Consider the following 17,932-nt stretch of genomic DNA (forward strand, 5'->3'; position numbering starts at 1 on the left):
CTCCCTGGTATGGTAATGCACAGCAGGCAGTGAATATATATTTGCTAAAGGAATTACATAAACTTTATTCAGCTTTTAAAATTCACTTAAGTGTTTATCATATATGAAGACTTTCCTACCCCTTTCATCATCCTAAGTATTGCTGGCTCCACTCTTTTGTTTATTTCATCTTACATTTTAGTGTCTATCTCACTTTACTGCATTTATTTGATGCTTTGTCTGTTTTCCCCTCCTGACTGTGACAGAATGGCAGATTCCTGAGGGTAGAATGGCACACTGCTCTGCACATAAGAGATGCTAAATGAATGAATGAAAGAAGCATAAGTTGGACCCTTTTACGGTCTGAATATTGGCATCTCCCCCAAATTCATATGTTGGAACCAAGTGTCACTAATGTGATAGCATTAGGAGGGGGAGACTTTAGGAAGTGATTAACTCACATGGGCTTCAACCTCATGAAAGGGATTAGTGTCCTTATAAAAGAGCCTGAAAGGAGCTGCTTGTTCCTTTTCCACACAGCAAAAAGGCACCTGAAGCAGAACAAACGCTCACCAGAACCTGCTGGAGCCTTGACCTTAGACTTTCCAGTCTCCAGAATTGTGAACAATACATTCCTATTGCTGATAGATTACCCACTCTAAGGTATTCTGTTACAGCAGCCTAAATTGACTGAAACAGTTTCTGGGAGTTCCTTGGAGACAAGCTAGAGGATTCCCTGCAAGAGAACAGGTGGGAGGAGAGGAGAAAGGGGAGACAGTACTCCCCACCTTCTGTAAATAAGAGGAAGTTAACCATGAGTACCAGAGTTGCTGGATTAACTGTTTAGACACCTCTAGACTCCCTAGCATGATGCAGCAGTGGCCCAAAATGTAGTACATGAACTTGATAAGGCCCAGACCTTGAACTCTGGCTCTGTCTCCGCCCCTTAGACTAGCAGCCAACCCCATGAGGGGAGCCATCCAAGACACCATTAGGAATGGAAAGTAAAGCACAAGATGCTCCTAAGGAGTAGACCCACAGCCCTGGTACCTTCCCCCAACCTCTGTTCTCTGCTCTAGCCAACATCCTAGTTAGACCCTAATCTGAGACACTGTCCCCCAGCTCCCAGCCCTTGAGGCTGGAGCCACTCTGTAGCCTGGCCTCTGAGTACAAAGCCTTGTGTAACAGTCAGAGCTTGTTAGCTACTACTCTACCCTTCAAAGTCCCACAAGGCAAAGGGCTGCCAGGTTGGGAGGGGCTGACCCTAGATCACATGAGGTCCAGAGCCCCTTCCCAAGAGAATCCACGGGATGGGTTTGAGTCTATATTCATTGTCACTGGAAGGTGGGTGCAGTCTAACTATTTTACAGAAAAGGAAAATGAGGCTAGGACATGGAAGATCAGAGTAAGAGCCCTCTGCTGGAATCTCAGGCTATTTTTTGAGCCTGAAAGAAGCCAGCATCTAACCTCAGCTCGGTTGTAAAGGCAGTGGAGAAATAGTGTCTCATGTGAGACACAGCTACCTATAGTCTAGGCCCAATCCCCAGTTAAATAGTTGTCAGCAAATTTGGAACCCAAAGCCTTCATCAGTTTATGACCAGAAAATAACCAAGCACTGTAACCTCCTTGCAGATGACATTTTCTGGTCTACATAGTACAGATACCCAGGAGGCTAATTGGGTAGGCTCCTGAGGCTCCAGCAAGACTCCCAGAGGCCGTGTTCTAAAAATGTGCTTCATGGTGCCAGGTCTCTAAGTCATTCTTTCTCCTCTCTCTCCACCTTGTCTCTGATGCACAGCTGGTGTGTTTCTGCTTCCTCACTTCAACTTCATTCCACTTGTCATACGTAACTCACGGCAACCCAAGCCATGAATGCTGTTACTTGAATCACCCAGAACCACAATTTGAGGTCCCCCAGATTGGAGCTCTCTGAGCCAATCCTCTTTGCACGTGCATACCTGCCCTGGGCCCTGTCGTTTCTGATGCCTTGGGCTGGGTTGTGGTCATCTATCAGCAAGCTGGAACAGAGTCCTAGCACCGCCTCTTACTTGCTGTATAAACTCAACTGTTCTCTTCCTACTCTGGTCCTCTTTTCCCCACTAAGTGCAGACAGTCTGCAAAGAGCCAGTTTATGATCTGGACCTAAGAATCATCTGTGCAGAGATGAGGTTTGCTCCTTAGCCCTCCCCTCCCTTGTTTCTCACAGCCTTGTTTGAGCTCAAGAGCCTCAAAAGAGAAGTAGCTAATTTTTCAACTCAAAGTAAGGAGTAAGATTCTTTTACAACCAAGGTCCCTTGATTCAAGCAAAGAAGCAATCTGTCTTTATTATGAGGAACTGGGTAGGTGGGACTGGGCCACACTCATGTCAGAAGGCCCCTCAGTGAGTGCAGCCCAAGAGACTGGCCACTTTCTGGGGCTGTGGAAGGGTCTTGGCTGCATTCAGTTTCTCCACATCACTGTAGCAGTACAAATTGGGGCCATGGATGAGGTACAAGCTGGGACCATTGGCAGAACATGAATTAGGGCCAAGGGACTTTTCCACACACAAGGCCCCATCCACCTTATCATGGGGCCAAGGAAGCTCCGTCCACATGGCTTGAGCTCCTGACTTTAGGTCCAGCCTCCACAGCCGCCGTCCTGGGGAAAAGGCATCAAACATAGCATGAATTCCATGTCATGGGGATCCTGAAGGCCTTTGCATGCCCTGGTGGGGATCTATGCCACAGACAGGTAGCAGAACAGGCTTCCCCTCAGCACCCAGAAGCTCCTCACCTGCCATGATGTGGAGCTGAGAAGACCCAGGGCAGACAAAGGCCGCATCCACAGACTCCAGGCTGATCCCAGGAGGGCTCCCGACTTCCTTCTCCAGCCGCTTTGGATAACCACTTACTAGGGTATAGCCTCCCTTTGTCAGGAAGACATATATCTGGGTGCCCTGGAGAACAAAGGACAGTAATCAATATGGAGCTGGATATGCTTGTCCCAGTCTCCACCTCAAGCCTCTCCTCCAGCACACACCTGGACCAGATAGAGTTTTTCTTCCCAGGAAAAGGCAGCATCCACTGTTGAAGGACCCTGGGGCCACTGATGAGCAATGGGCCAGCTATGCCAGCCATCCCGGCTGGTGTCCAGACGCCAGTAGTGGGCTCCTGTGGAATATCATAGTTTGCTCTAGGGCTACTGGAAGAAGCCCAGCCAGAGAAGAGGCTAGTGATGAATGTAGAAATGAGTCATGAGAAGGAGAGAATGCATCCAGATAGCAAGATGGAAAAGGCCAGATGAGAAGGAGAAATAGGGCAAGACTTAGTCAGCAATGTTGGGCACTGTGGCCTGGTTGAAACTGGAATCAGCAGATGCCTGAAACAAAGGCAAGTGTGAGCTAGGGATGGTGGCTCACACCTGTAATCCCAGCACTTTGGGAGGCTGAAGCAGGTGTATCACTTGAGGTCAGGAGTTTGAGACCTGCCTGACCAGCATGGAGAAACCTCGTCTCTACCAAAACTACAAAATTAGCCCAGTGTGGTGGCGCGTGCCTTTAATCCCAGCTACTCCAGAGGCTGAGACAGGAGAATCGCTTGAACCCAGGAAGGCAGAGGTTGCAGTGAGCCGAGATCACACCATGCACTCCAGCCTGGGCAACGAGAGTGAAACTGTCTCAAATGAATGAATGAATGAATGAATGCATGAATGAATGAATGAAGTATAGAGAACAGTGGCTAAGTTTCCAGATGAGGCCAACATCATGGGGTTGGCAGGCACTCCCTAAGGATCTCAGGTGTCCATGTATAGAGATGTGGTTATAGATAATGAGGTACAGTGGCCAGAAGTTAAAAAGGAAACACCACTTCTGCTCCTTGTTCTCACTCTGGCTGTGTTCTCCAGTCCCTCCCTGTGAGGTGGCAGGAAAGTGAGGGAGCCAGCACCCCCATTTTTCTTCTCCTCTCCTCTTTTCACAACAACCTATTAAGGAATTATCCAGGCTCCCATTTATCCTTTTTTCCTCAATCCTCTTCAATTATACTTCTGTTTCCCTCAACGATTGAAATTGTTCTTATCCAGGTTGCCAATATTCTCCAATTTGCCAAATCTTGTGGTCAATTCTCCTTCTTCATCTGACCCTACCTCTCAGGAGCACTTGACTGTTCACTATTTCCTTCTCCTTTAAATGTCTTTTTTTAGAACTTGGTTTCTGTGACACCAGACTCTCCCAGTATTCCTCTTATCTTTTTGATTACTCTTTTCTTCAACCTGATATCTAAATATTGGAATCCCCTAGTTTGGGCCTCTTCTCTTCTCTCTCTACCCTCACTTTTTTGGCAATCTCACCTAGTCCAGGGGCTTTAAATGCCATCTATGTGCTGATGACTTCGAATCTGTTCTCATCAGCTCTACCTGACATGCTTATGGGGTTCCAAGAGTCACCCAAAACCTAATATATCCAAACTGATTTCTGCCCCCACCACACACACACACACACACACACACACACACACTCCCTAGTCTTTCACCATTTTAGAAAACAAAACCACCAACCACTCAGTTGCCAAGTCCACAAAAGCTGAGTCATTCTTGAAACCTCTTTTCCCTTCCCTACTCTGACCGATAACCTATTTATTTAGAGACTGAGTTTTGCTCTTGTTGCCCAGGCTGGAGTGCAGTGGTGCGATTAAAATTACAGGCATGTGCCCCCATTCCTGGCTAATTTTGTATTTTGTATTTTTAGTAGAGACAAGGTTTCACCATGTTGGTCAAGCTGGTTTCGAACTCCTGACCTCAGGTAATCCACTCACCTTGGCCTCCCTAAGTGCTGGGATTACAGGTGTGAGCCACTCTGCCCCACCTATCCTATCTATTAGTGAATGCTGTCAGCTTTACCTCCAAAACAACATATCACGATGACTCCTCACCACTTCTGCTGCTATCATCCTAGTCCAAGCTGTCATCACCTCTAATTTTGACAACTGCAGGAATTGCTAGTTGGATTCCTTGCTTATATGATTTTACCTTTATAACTTATGTTCCACAAAAAGTCAGAGTGATATTTTATAAAAAATGAGTTAGAATATATCACAGCCCTGCTCAAGACCTTCTTATGACTCCCTTTTATGGCTGAAAGCCCTTACCAGGTCTAGGTAACCTGGCCACTGCCTTCCCCATTCTTTCAAGCCACCCACCTGCTCTTTCTCTGTTTCAGCCTCACCAGGCTTCCTTCTTGATTCCTTGAAGTATGTGCTGCTCACCCTCGCTAAAATGCTTTTCCTCCAGCACTTTATATGGCTAATTCCTTCTCATCACTGAAGTCTCAGCTCAAAAGTCATTTCTTCAGAAGAGGGCCCTCATTCTCCTCATCTCTATCTCACCATCCTGTCTTATTTTCTTTACAACCCTTAATCCTACCTAAAAGTATTCTCTTTCCTCCTTCCTCTCTCTTATTGTCCTCTCTCACTTTAGCAGTGCCTCTCAGGACAGGTATCTCGCCTGCCATGTTGACTACTGTATCTCAGTGCCTAGGACAGTGCCCACTACTTATCAAATACTCAACAAATACTTGTTGAATAAATACATGGTATTATTGGGGCAACCACAAGTTATCTTTATACTTGTGTACTAAGTATGTAGTGCTGACTGACATATCTACCTCCCCTGGGAGGTTTCCCACTGAAATTGCCCTGCTTAGGAACCCCCCCCCGCTTTTTTTTTTCGAGACAGGGTCTCAATCTACCACCCAGGCTGGATTCCAGAGGCACAATCATGGTTCATTGCAATCTCTGCCTCCCACACTCAAACAAACCTCCTACCTCAGCCTCTTGACTAGCTGAAACTACAGGTACATGCCAACACACCTAATTTTTTGTATTTTTAGTAGAGATGGGATTTCACCATGTTGTTTAGGCTTTTATATATATGTTTTATATATATGTTGTTTATATATATATAAACATTTTATATATATGTTGTTTCCCCCAGAATCAAGTGATCTGCCCACCTTGGCCTCCCACAGTGCTGAGATTTCAGGTGTGAGCCACCACACCTGGCCCAGGGACCCTATTTTAAGAACCAGAGCTATGCTGCTTTGTGCAGCGAAGTAAGTGATGAGTCCCCCACCCATTAATGTAGCCAATACATAGGTTGGTCATCAGCCACTTTAATGTGATCTGGTTTGAAAATATGGACTGGGCCATTCAGATTCCCCCTCTGGAAATCTTACTAGGAATAAAAGAATAACCGAGGGAGTTATTGGTTGGATCTGAGACTAAAAGATCATAAAGTAGTGAGAAGGTGGAAAGGACATGATGGTCTATGTGCAAGCCAAAGTTGTGAAGAAGCAGAGAATAGATTAAAAAAAAACCTCTGAGACGCCAGGCATGGTGATTCATACATGTAATTCTAGCACTCTGGGTGGCAGAGGTGGGCGGATCACCTGAGGTCAGGAGTTTGAGACCAGTCTGGCCAACACGGTGAAACCCCGTCTCTACTAAAAAATACAAAAATTAGCTGGGCATGATGGTGCGTGCCTATAATCCCAGCTACTCGGGAGGCTGAGGCCAGAGAAAATCTTGAACCCGGGAGGCTGAGGATGCAGTGAGCCGAGATTGCACCATTGCACTCCAGTCTGGGCAACAGAGTGAGGCTCTATCTCAAATAAACAAGCAACAACAAAAAACACCTATGAGGCAGATAGAGAAAAAAAGATTTACCAGTGAGAGGAGAGGGCCTGCTGCATGCTGTAGCAGGGTCACGTTGGTGTTTTCAACAAGATAGTGCATTCCCACCTTAGCTAGGGGTGTGTGTGTGTGTGTGTGTGTGTGTGCATAAACTATGTATAATAGTTTATAGTTATATATTAATATATAATTTATAGTTATGTATTTTATATATATACAGTTTATATATATAAATTTTGTATATACATAATATATATTTAATATATAGTTATATAGTTTATATATATAAATTATATATTTTATATATATGTTGTTTGTTTGTTTTGAGACAGGGTCTCACTCTCACCCAGGCTGGAGTGCAGTAGCATAATCATGGCTCACTGAAGCCTCAACCTCCCAGTCTCAGTTGATCCATCTCAGCCTCTGGAGCACTGGGACTACAGTAGTGCACCACCACACCCAGCTAATTTTTGTATTTTTTGTAGAGATGAGGTTTTGCCATGTTTCCCAGGCTGGTCTCGAACTCCTAGGCTCAAGCAGCTCAAGCGATCTGCCCACCTCAGCCTCCAAAAGTGCTAGCATTACAGGAGTGAGACACCACACCCAGCCTGGGTATTTTTAATATAATGGTGTTTTCTTCATGCCATGTGTTCTCTCAACAGCTATGGAACATATATGACATTTTTCATTTAGGAGTTGGTAGCATTCTCATTACAGCTACATGGCCTTGAAGTTCTGTGATCTCTACATGGCTTGGTGTCTCTCTCTTCTTCTGTGTGTTTCCTGTGGCCCTGTTTTCTCAAGGTCTTTCTGAATTTCACTTTGTCTGTGTGTCCTCCCAAAGGACTCTCACCATAGCTACATGTTCTCCTGATACTTATGTGTTCTTACTATGGCATACGTTCTCAGTTCAATGTTGTGTTTTCACTACAGATGTGTGTTTCATCTTAGCTGTATGTTCTCATTATAGTGTGCGATCCTGTTGTGGGGATTTGCTCTCCATGTAGTTATGTATTTTTCAACAGAACTTGATAGTCATCACTGGTCAAATTTGTCCAAAGGTCAGGAGACAAACAATTTTTGTGTGAAAAAAATATTTGCACTATTCTATATTCTTACCACTATCCTAAATTTATATATAAATATGTATCAGGTTAGATGTGATGTGGTTGCTCACTCCTCCTCTTGGGGATATTCTCAACTGTGCAGCATGACTATTTACTGCCTGACTGAACTCAGAACAGCCCTAGGTGTCATTACATGGCTTTTACCAATTGATGCCACAAATCAAGGTAGGGGTATCTCCATTAGCTACTCAGAGGAGAAATCTCCATAGGCTAGTGAAGCTACCTTCTGAAGGTCTAAAGTACCCAACACTTCACAGCTGGTTCTCAGCAATGAGACCATCTCATCCCCAGGCAGTGCTATGTCTAGGGGTCTGGACATAGGAACTGGGAGCCTGGAACAAGATGGAGTTCTGAGGATAAATCAGGGGGAGCCAGAGGACTCAGAAAGATGTGCAAGAACAAAGGGAGGCAAAGAGGTACAGCACAGCCATGGGAGTAGATGGTAGACAGGTGGATGAAGTTAGGGGCTTGGGATAGACAAGATTGAGAAATATGCCTCATAAGGGGAGATGAGGGATACAGAAGGGCATGCAGAAAGATGGGGGACAGAGAGAACAAAATAAGTGACACAGTGATGACAATGGAGAAATGTATCAAAAATGGGAGACACAAGTTCAAGAGATGTGAGGGCATATTGGGGAATTGGAGGCATCTCTCACCACTGAAGGCATAGGTGGCACCATGGTTGTCAGACGTCAGTGCAGACAAGACTAGATCTGGGCTACAGCGCATATAACCAGGGCCATGGTGGGTCCTGTTCCCATGGCCAGTCCCATTCCTGTGTCCATGGCCTGGGGAAAGAAATGGGTGGAGAACACAGAAAGAGGCCAGAGGTCAGAGTGAGGTCCAAGGTGGAAGAGATGGCTGGGGTTAGTGGGGATGTCGGTTTCCCCATATGAGGGCAACGGGAAGATCCAGAATGGAAATGGGGCTAGGTTAAAGGCCAAGGTGTCCCAACATGGAGTTAAGGTGAAAGCTATGACACATGAGATCCACAAGCTCAGGGAAGGTGAATAAATTCTGACAGGTCTCAAGTGCTAGGGGCTTTCTTACCTCTGCCAGGGCAGGGCATGAAGTAGTCTCGGACATCCAGAGGGTACCTAGGGGGCACCTCTCCCGTAGCAGGATTGAAGCGCAGGAATTTGTTACCCTGGAAGCAGTAGTAGCGACCCAGCCATCTCAGGGCGGAGGAGCAGTTCCCAACAGCTGGCCAGGAACGCTTCTTTATGTTTCCCGTAGTCAAGTCCCAGAACCATTCGCTGTCACCTTTGTCCAATCAATCGATAGGGATTTGGTGAGGCCAGGTTATGCCCTCCCTTGTGTTTTCCCTGGATCCCAGGATGGACCAGACATGGTATTGACCACATGGAGCTCACAGCCATCAGAAAGGCAGCTAAAGGAGGGTGATCATTCACCAAAATTTAGCAGCAAAGCGCACAGGATCAGCTCAACAAGGGCAGTGGGGAGAGTCAAGGAAAGCTTCCCAGGGAAGAGGATATTTAAACTGAAATATGAAGTAGGAGTTACAAGGGACACAACAAGAAGAGATGTAACTCCAGAGAGAGGAAAGATTCCACAGCATGAAGCAAAGTGATGGAACAGAGAAGAGCGTATGGTTTCTGGAGCTTAGTGTTAAGATAAAAGTATGATAAAAGTCAAAGCTGAAGGGCCAATAGGGATTTGGCCATAGAGAGCCTTGTGTGTGAGACTAAGGAGGGTAGATTTGTCTTAAGGGTCATGGGGAACAATGACAGATTATTCACACAGAATTATACCCAGTTACCTTCACCAGAATGACTTCCTCTCCTTCCCACACTTGACCCCTTGACCATAAGTGGCTTCTCTATTTCCCTTCCTTAAAAAGCCACAAAGTAGCTCCACAACCACCATCACTACCACTATCACCATCACTAGTGGCATCATTACCAACCCACCACTACTCCAGATTCTTGGATTCCAGTCTGGACTGACCTTGGAAGAAGAGGACGCCTTCATCTTGACATTCTCCACGGTGACATTCCACAGCTGCATCCAGTGGGGATGGGATTCCAGGAAATTCCTCTTGGAGTAACTTTGGGTATCCTTTCTCCTTTTTTTCAGGAGGGTATACCCAGACTTTGTCCCCCTGCATTCAAAAGCACTCTCTTTTTGACTGCATCCTCAGATACTGCCACTCTGTATTTATATGCATTTTATAAACTATTATGCTTTAACTATTTTTTTTAACTTATTAACTACACAATGTCCTCCTGTGGCCCCACATATTCTCAGTCCATCTGTGGATAATAATTTGCTGTCCTTTTGCACAATACGCACCCTCAATTTGTGCAAATCCAGTCACAATTACTATAACACACATGCCTCTAGCCATGTACAAGCAGATACTCCTGTGGCATACTTATCTGCAAAACCATCAGTGTTTATCCTGCAATCATCCATACATTAGTACATTCATTCCTTCATTTATTTATTCATTCATTCAAGAAACAGTCACTGAATAATTACTATATGCCAGGCATTATGAGAGGCACTGAGGATGACAAGATTCTTTCACTTCAGGAAGTTCACTGGACAAAAGCAGAAAGGACTTCTACAATTCTAGCCTTGCAACCTCCAAGGTGTAGTGTAAAGAATGCACTGAGAATATAGACAGAGTGCCTAAGTCTGCCTAGAGAAGTTGTGGATGATTTCACAGCAAAGAGGAAGCATTAGGCCCAAGAGTTGAAAAAAACAGCAGGAATTTGCCAGGTTGACAAGTGAGGAAAGAGTGTTACCAGCAGAGGGAGCAGCACGCAGAGCCCGAACATGAGGAAGCAGTGTGCTCAATTCCATATAGATTGGCATGGCTGGCACACAGTGAATGTAGCAGGGAAGGAGATAAACCTGAGAAGACAACCCAGGCCCAGATCATGAGACTCTATGTGCAGTTGGTTTGTAGTAATCAGGCACATTTGGGGGTCATTTACTGAAACAGGAAACACAGGAGGAAAGGTTGATTTGTAAATAAGATGCTAAGCTTAGTTTGGGGGATGCTGAATTTTAGGTGCCTATGGAACATATAAGTCAGAGATTTTTCCCAGGAAATTGGAAAGAGATGTCTAGAGCTCAGAAGGTGGATCTAGATCCAGTGTCCACAGCATAGAGAGTCCTTAGGGTCATGGTGATGGGTGAGATCACTGAGGGAAGGTATCGGAAAGGCTTGGATGGCTCTCCAAGGAACATTAGGGAACTGGCTTAGCTGGAATTAGACATTTGAGAAGAGAGAGAAAAGAGGCAGGAGGGAAAACAAAGCCAACAGTCAGGGCTTCCCCAACCACATAGCACCTTTGGCAAGGTAGGAGAATGCACCCCTTCCTCTGAGCAGACACAACCTGGATCACATGGGACTTGGTGAGCACAGCAGAGTGAATTTCATGCTCCACATGCTCCTCTAGCCAGGTGTCATTGTGTTGGGAACAACTCACCCTGCCCTATGAAGAGGACTTGATACAGGGTCATGGGAGGCAAGGGAAGAAATTGCCAAGAAAAAAAAGGATGGTCTGCAGTGTGAGGTACAGTGGAGTGCTGTAGAACTTCAGTCCAAGGCTAGGACTGAAGAATAGGCACTACATGGTGCGCCTGCCAGGCCCTCATGCATGCACACTCCCTTAGCCTGAGCTTTTACAGGAAAGGAGGGCACAGGGGAAAGATATCTGCTACCTATTGCTATGGGCTCCATGCCAAGGCCATGTTGGGAAAGAGTCCCTAGTGTCAGTTCCAGCCCTTTCCAACCTGGCCTTGATCTTGGCCCAGCAGTACCTTGATCAGAAAGACACTGCTGTGACCACGACGGAATGCAGCATCCACAGGGCTGGTGAAATTCTTCCATCTCTCTGAGATTAACTCCCGTTCCCATTTGTGACTCTTCCACACGAACTCCCCTGAAAAAACCCACACTCACTGAAGGGCCCAGTGAGAAACCTTTGACCTACTAAGACCATGTCAGAGAAGCTGTCAGTGATATGCTCAGATAATTCCTAAGACCTCCCACAGACAAAGACACCCTTCGTGAAGGAGAATAACTCTAAGGTCCTAAATGCCCCAACCTCAGTCTCTCCTACCTTTAAAAAACAGCATGGTTCCATTGTCATCCAGGGTGGTAGCATCAAAGCTCCAGCCATCTGAGCAGCGTTCTGGGGTGGAGGTAGGGAGAGGGCAAAGTTAAAAAAAAAACAAAAAAACCAGAAGGTGATAAAATGTAGAGACACAACCAGACAGACAGACTTAGGGAGTCAGGGCCTCACCAGTCACATCTGGCTTGGTCTCGCCTTCAGCAACATTCCCGTGGGCACTCATCCTAGGAAGAACAAGATAGATGTCTGGGTCCATGGGGACCGATCCCTTTCCCATGGCTCCTGACCCCAAATTTGACTTAAGCCTAAAAACTGACCCTGCCTTACACTAGCCCAGAACTCAATCCTTTACTTCTAGCTTTACTCACGGAAGAGGGTTCGCAATGGCCAGAGACCAGCACAGGCTCCACAACCCCAGTGCAATGGGTGCTCCCAGTGCCCTAGCCATGCTGAGCTGCAGAGGCCACAGGACAGCTCTGGGCAACCAGTTGAACTCCCTATATAGAGTTGGCAGCAGCACCACTCCCACCTCCAACTCTACTGGGAATGAGCTCTCTTCCAGGACTAAGCCAATATTGACTGATTACATCACTGCAAATCAGGTCAGGGTCTGGACAGAAATCTGAATGCAAGACTCCCTTTTCCCGGCAGCTGCCCCCAATTCCCTTCAGCAACTTTCGAACAGTGACTAGCCTACACTGCTGATGTTCAGCTGTGACTCTCACACTGGCAATGGGTCCAGGTGCCCGTAAGTCAAGAAAGTGAGTAGACTGAGGGTCACCTTTGGTGACTGAGTTTATCTCCACAATGGGGGAGGTGAGAAAAGGAGGGAACTAATATTTCTGTGTACTGTGTCAAGCCCTGCTCTAAGGCAGCTAGAGACAGTGATACTTATTACATTTAGTAACCACACACACAGATAAACTTACTTAGAAATACTCAGAGAACAGCTTTATCCAAGCTTCATCAGGGGCCTTTCTAGGGCATGCCTACGCCTCTTCAGCTTTACCCTTGGGCTAGTGAGTCTGGGGACAATAATGTCTCACTGTTGCCAAATGTCCAACACCCATGCCCAGCCTCTCCCCTTCCCTGACTGGCAAAGAGCTTTACAAAAAGTACCTGGAAGTGAAGGGTTGACAGTAACGAGGCAGGAAGAGGAGGTGTCTCTCTTCCAGAGAGCAACACCACGACTAGTAATTAGTCTTTCTTGGTAGTTTTCACCTTGGGGGGACATGCTTTATTTAATCAACACAGAACAAACAGAACTGTAACTGGGATTTCACAATATTTACAGCTGACTCCTGCTTAAATGCAACCTTCTCAACGAAGCCTTTCTTGACCACCTTATCTAGCCATTTCAGACCCTTGCTTGTTTTATTTCACTTACTAAAACTTGAAATTCTTCCATCTGTCCACTTATTTGGTGATGGTTGTTGTTGCTTTGCTTTATTTCACCTGTCTTGTTTACCATTATATATCCCTGACTCCTAAAATAGTGCCTGACATATAATATTTGTTCCATGAATATTTGTTGAATAATAAAAATACAAAAATACATTTCAAGTACTGAGTAGTGTTGCAGCCAAATTTCTGACAATTTCCCCCCACCTAGGGGAGGAGAATATTAGGAATTAGGGGTACGTTATGATATTAGGCATAATGAGATCTAGGAGTTACTGATTCCCTTGTCACAGATGCCCTTTATCTGACAGTCCTGTTTTCCTCTCCAGTGCCTCAGCCCCACATTCGTCTCTTCCTGGGCCTCACCTGCTACCTTCAGTACTTCCTGGGCCCACCCCAAAGCTGCCCCATTTCTATGTGAGATTTGCCTACTGGGTCAGAAAAGAATTATGGGCAAACTCACCTATGGAGCAGGATGAGGTTCCAGGACCCCCGCTCCCTAGCCAAGGCTGAAAGAGCCCTGATCCCTCACAGATGGCTCCATACCCCTGACAGTCCTGTATATAATCTTACCAAAAGTCTCAGATCCCTTTTCTACTCTGCAATGTTTCCTTCCAACAGGAAAACAAAGATTCTAAGACCTCTGGAACAACATGTCACCAGGCCTCTGCCATCAGACTCGATGCCCTGACTTATGAATGAAAATGTGCTGTGAACATCATTCCCTCTTCATAGGTCAGTGGGCAAAGCTGGACTCTCCAAGTCCTTGACACCATGGGTAATGCCACCGCTGCTACAGCTGATGCCTCACATTCATCTTCTCCCCATTATAGGGCATGTCTGGTTTCTGGGTGTTGGGCAATGAGAGCCACTACTCCTTCCTCTCAGCCTTGGAAACCTTATATTCTCCCTCCTGAGCACCCCGTGATCCTCCATCAGGAATTTTCTCAACAACTTGTCTTCAGCTGTCAGAACCCTGTCTGAATCCTACAGATGTTGCTGGGCCTACCTGGGGAGAGGGAAACTTTCAGGCCAAGAAACAAACACCCCACAGAAAACCATAGTGAGAGGTTCCATAGCAGGGTCCTGCACTGACTTGCTGGTCCAGGGTTGCAGGCTCTGGCCTAACAGGGCTGTTTGAGGTCATACAGCACATACACTGGATGATTGTTTTTCAGCTTGATTCCTTCCCCACACATCTCTGGTCCCCCTCACAGCACCCCTGGATCCATCTATCCCAGGATACTACTTTATGGTCCCTTTTCCCTGTTGCTTCCTAATTCACCTGTGTACCACAGCATGGCTTAGATACCATTACTGGAGCCTCCTGCTCCACCCAGGAACGAGGCCAGCAGAGTCATCTGCACTGCAGCCAGTCCAGGTTGAGGTTAAAGTTTTGGGAAAGAGTTGAGAGGATTGTATGCATTTGGGAACCCAGAGCTATGGATATGTTGGCCACTCTGGTCACAGGGTACAAGCCAACACTTCTCAGGGTACTCAAGACTGAGCAGCCTTCCTTCTCTACCCTCACTACAGGAGGTCCCTTCTGGGTGTCCTGAGTCCTTCCCAGCCTTCCTGCCTGGGCTGAGGAAAAGCAGCTTGTCGATACTTGGGCCTGAGCACCCCCTGGAGGCCGCAGGAATCAGTGCACTCCCGCTCTTCAACTGGAGGCCAGAGCCCAGGAGTTCTTCCCTGAAAGTGGCTCTCCATGGCCTCCGTCCCTCACTTCTCTCAGCCCTGGCTGTGCAGCCTTAGTGGCATACCCTCTTCTATGCTTCTTTCCGTTCCTCTGCAAAACTTGCTGCCCAGAGTGGATTTGGGGACCTCAATCTCTTATCTGGGAATTTGAGCTCAGAGAAATTCAACCATCTCTTTTCCTGTGTAGTCTTCTCAATCCTCCTAACCAGCCGCTTTTTGACTTCTCCCAGAAGGGATCTGAATATAAACCTGCAAATATCTTCATGGAAAGAGCTTCCTCCTGCATTGCCAGAAGCCATATTTAAGCCGAACACTGACCCACTGTCCCTTGGAATGGCTTTGTACACGTCCAGCCTGCTCTGCTGTACACCTGAGTTCTCTGACATTAGCCATTTCTTCCGGGGCCCACTGAGTGCTAGGTGTGCTGGGCCTGAAGCCTGTGGCTGTATACTCCAGGGAGCAGGAAATGAATGTCCCGTTTCCCCAGGGCTAGAAGGCTTAGGGATAAAGCTCCAGGCAGCCAAAGAGCTTGCTGATCCCAGCTGACCCCTCCCACATAAACATTTCCTCTTGCTCAGTCTATAATGGGCCTTCTGAATAGTCCATTCTTGCTTCTCTACCAATAAATAATAATTTGTTCATATCTATCAGATACATGTGTCTGGCACTTGATATGAATTATATAAGTCATGTCAGAGCAATCTATATATACAAACGTAGCACTTCTATAGCACTTGTTATGGTTTGAATGTTTTTGTCCCCTCCAAATTCATGTGTTGATAGCTGAATTCCCAAACTGGCAGTGTTTGGAGGAGGGGCCTCGTGAGAGGTGTTTCGCTCATGAGAGCTCTGCCCGATGAATGGATTAATGCTGCTATGAAAAGGGCTTTCAGAAGTGGATTCTCTCTCTTCTGCTTTTCTGCCACATGATGAACAGCATTTGTCTCCTCTAACGGGTGCAACATTCAAGGTACCAACATAGAAGCAGAAGAACCAGGCCCTCACCACACACCAAACCTGCTGGGCACTTTGATCTTAAACTTCCCAGCCTCTAGAACTGTGAAAAATACATTTTTGTTTATTATAAATCACCAGTAATGGGCATTTTGTTACAGCAGCACAGACAGACAAAGGCAGAACTAAGTCCCATTTTATGAACAAGGAAGCCAATATTAGGTATCCTGGACAAATCACATTGTTAGCAAGTGGCAGAGCTATGATTTAAACCCTGGGTGTTGACTCCCAAGGGTTCGTTCCTACAAAGATAGTGTATTCCTATCAAGAGGTATGCTGGTAAATTTTTAACAACTGCTCTCTAGAGGGGAAAAAGCACTGATTTGTAATATTTGCTGATTTTTGTGATATAAATACTCCTACCATGGCCACCTTTAAGCTACCAATATCACGAAATGTAGAGTTGGGAAGGGATGGGCAGTAACACACTACATACAATATTCCTACCATATAGATATGATATGAATAATGACAAGAGCACAGGGGATAGTAAAACGTAGTAAAATAATTAGGAAGTAATTAGTTTTGAGTACTGATTATCCCTGGTTTCAATAGAATGTATTTAAGTTTATATAGTTTGATTTTTAATAATAGCTGGGTTTTAACCACCACCTCTCAAAATTCCAAATTTGACAATCAGCTCTCATGAGCTCACTGCTCCAGCTCCACACCCCATGGTCCACCATGCTGCCTTTGTGTACAGGACAAGGGTCTTACCTGCCTTAGACACTGCTGCATCTTTAGCACTGAGAACAATGCCTGAAATACTGTAGGTATTTAATAAATATTGAATCTTGTTGTTCCTACTTCCTAATTATACGTAAAATCTGTCCATTTCTCTCTGCCTCTTCAGTAAGGCAAATACCATCTTTTCTTGTCTGACCATTGAAATAGCTCCTCTACAACACATTCTTTGTAATCACTACAGTGATCTTTAAAAATGTATATGAGATCGCCTTATGCTCCTGCTTAAAATTTTTTTTCTTGAAGGCAGTTGTAATTCTAATGTATACACAGTCTTCAAGGGGAACAGTTTAGAAATGCTGAATTGTTTTCTGATTTTCACTCTCAATTCTCTTTCTACCCCACAGAATCACCATCCAGTTTCCAGTTTGCTTCACAAGGCATCCCTTTCATCCCTATCACTTAAACTTTTCACTGGTTTACTGTTGTACTCCAAACCATACCCAAGCTCTTTACCTGAGTTAAATTATCCAAGTCAGGCCTAATTCTCCAAACTTGTTCTTTCCTCTCTCCCTCCACCCTCCTTCCTCTCCAGCCACCCTGTGGTCCTTTCAGATTCTCAAACACAGCAAGATCTCAACCCCTCAGGACCTTTGTACCTGCTTTTCCTTTGTCTGAAAATCTCTATCTCCTTTTTTTTTTTTTTTAACACAGCTAGTTCCCTATCCACCCTGCTCCAACCCTGCAGGTCACTGTTTAAGAGGCCTTCCTTGTCCACTCTACTTAACACTATATTCTCTATCAATCATTGTATTCTATTCATTTTATTCACAGCTTGAACTCAAATTATTATTACACATTTGGTTCCTTGTTGCTTGTCTCCCTTCTCCACTAGACTACAAGCTTAATAAGGGCAGGGACCATTTCTCTGTATTCCCAAGGCCCATTACTCTGACCAATAGTAAGTGTTCAACAAATACTTGTTCAATAAATAAATGAACCTGTGGCCACAGATGGCCATAGGGCTGTTCTGATCACCAGACAGTCCTGTATCAGCAAAGTGTGAACCCTTGCAGACCACAAAATAACATTCTGACCTGTTCCAGCAGAGGCTTTGCTGTGACTCCCAAATCTATGACAATCATTCAAGACATGGCCTCCACTGTCAGGCACTACATCCCTCTACTTGGGCCCAGTGCCTGAATTGGAAAGAAAATGCCCACCATGGCTGGATTTAGAAGGAACAGAATGA

General features: G+C 45.6%; 1 protein-coding gene across 1 annotated transcript; it reads right to left on the bottom strand.

Annotated features, from left to right (window-relative positions):
• Positions 1 to 2,277: 2,277 nt before the first annotated feature.
• Positions 2,278 to 12,355, bottom strand: HPX (hemopexin). Its single transcript, XM_003734200.4, has 10 exons — positions 12,252 to 12,355; positions 12,055 to 12,107; positions 11,872 to 11,943; positions 11,570 to 11,691; positions 9,743 to 9,896; positions 8,825 to 9,037; positions 8,431 to 8,562; positions 2,998 to 3,128; positions 2,752 to 2,914; positions 2,278 to 2,616 (listed from the first exon to the last, which is right to left on the bottom strand). Exons 1-10 carry the CDS (start codon positions 12,329 to 12,331, stop codon positions 2,357 to 2,359), a joined length of 1,380 nt encoding a protein of 459 aa, XP_003734248.1. The 5' UTR covers positions 12,332 to 12,355; the 3' UTR covers positions 2,278 to 2,356.
• Positions 12,356 to 17,932: the final 5,577 nt, after the last annotated feature.

The sequence above is a fragment of the Callithrix jacchus genome, chromosome 10, assembly GCF_049354715.1.
Source record: "Callithrix jacchus isolate 240 chromosome 10, calJac240_pri, whole genome shotgun sequence".
Lineage (NCBI taxonomy): Eukaryota > Metazoa > Chordata > Mammalia > Primates > Cebidae > Callithrix > Callithrix jacchus.

Excerpts from the sequence above, each read along its gene's own strand:
- HPX (XM_003734200.4), bottom strand. The coding sequence starts at position 12,331 with ATGGCTAGGGCACTGGGAGCACCCATTGCACTGGGGTTGTGGAGCCTG. Across the intron at positions 11,692-11,871 it reads AACCATGCTGTTTTTTAAAG|GGGAGTTCGTGTGGAAGAGT; the intron begins GTAGGAGAGACT and ends GGGTTTTTTCAG. Across the intron at positions 9,038-9,742 it reads AGGCGTCCTCTTCTTCCAAG|GTGACAGCGAATGGTTCTGG; the intron begins GTCAGTCCAGAC and ends GATTGGACAAAG.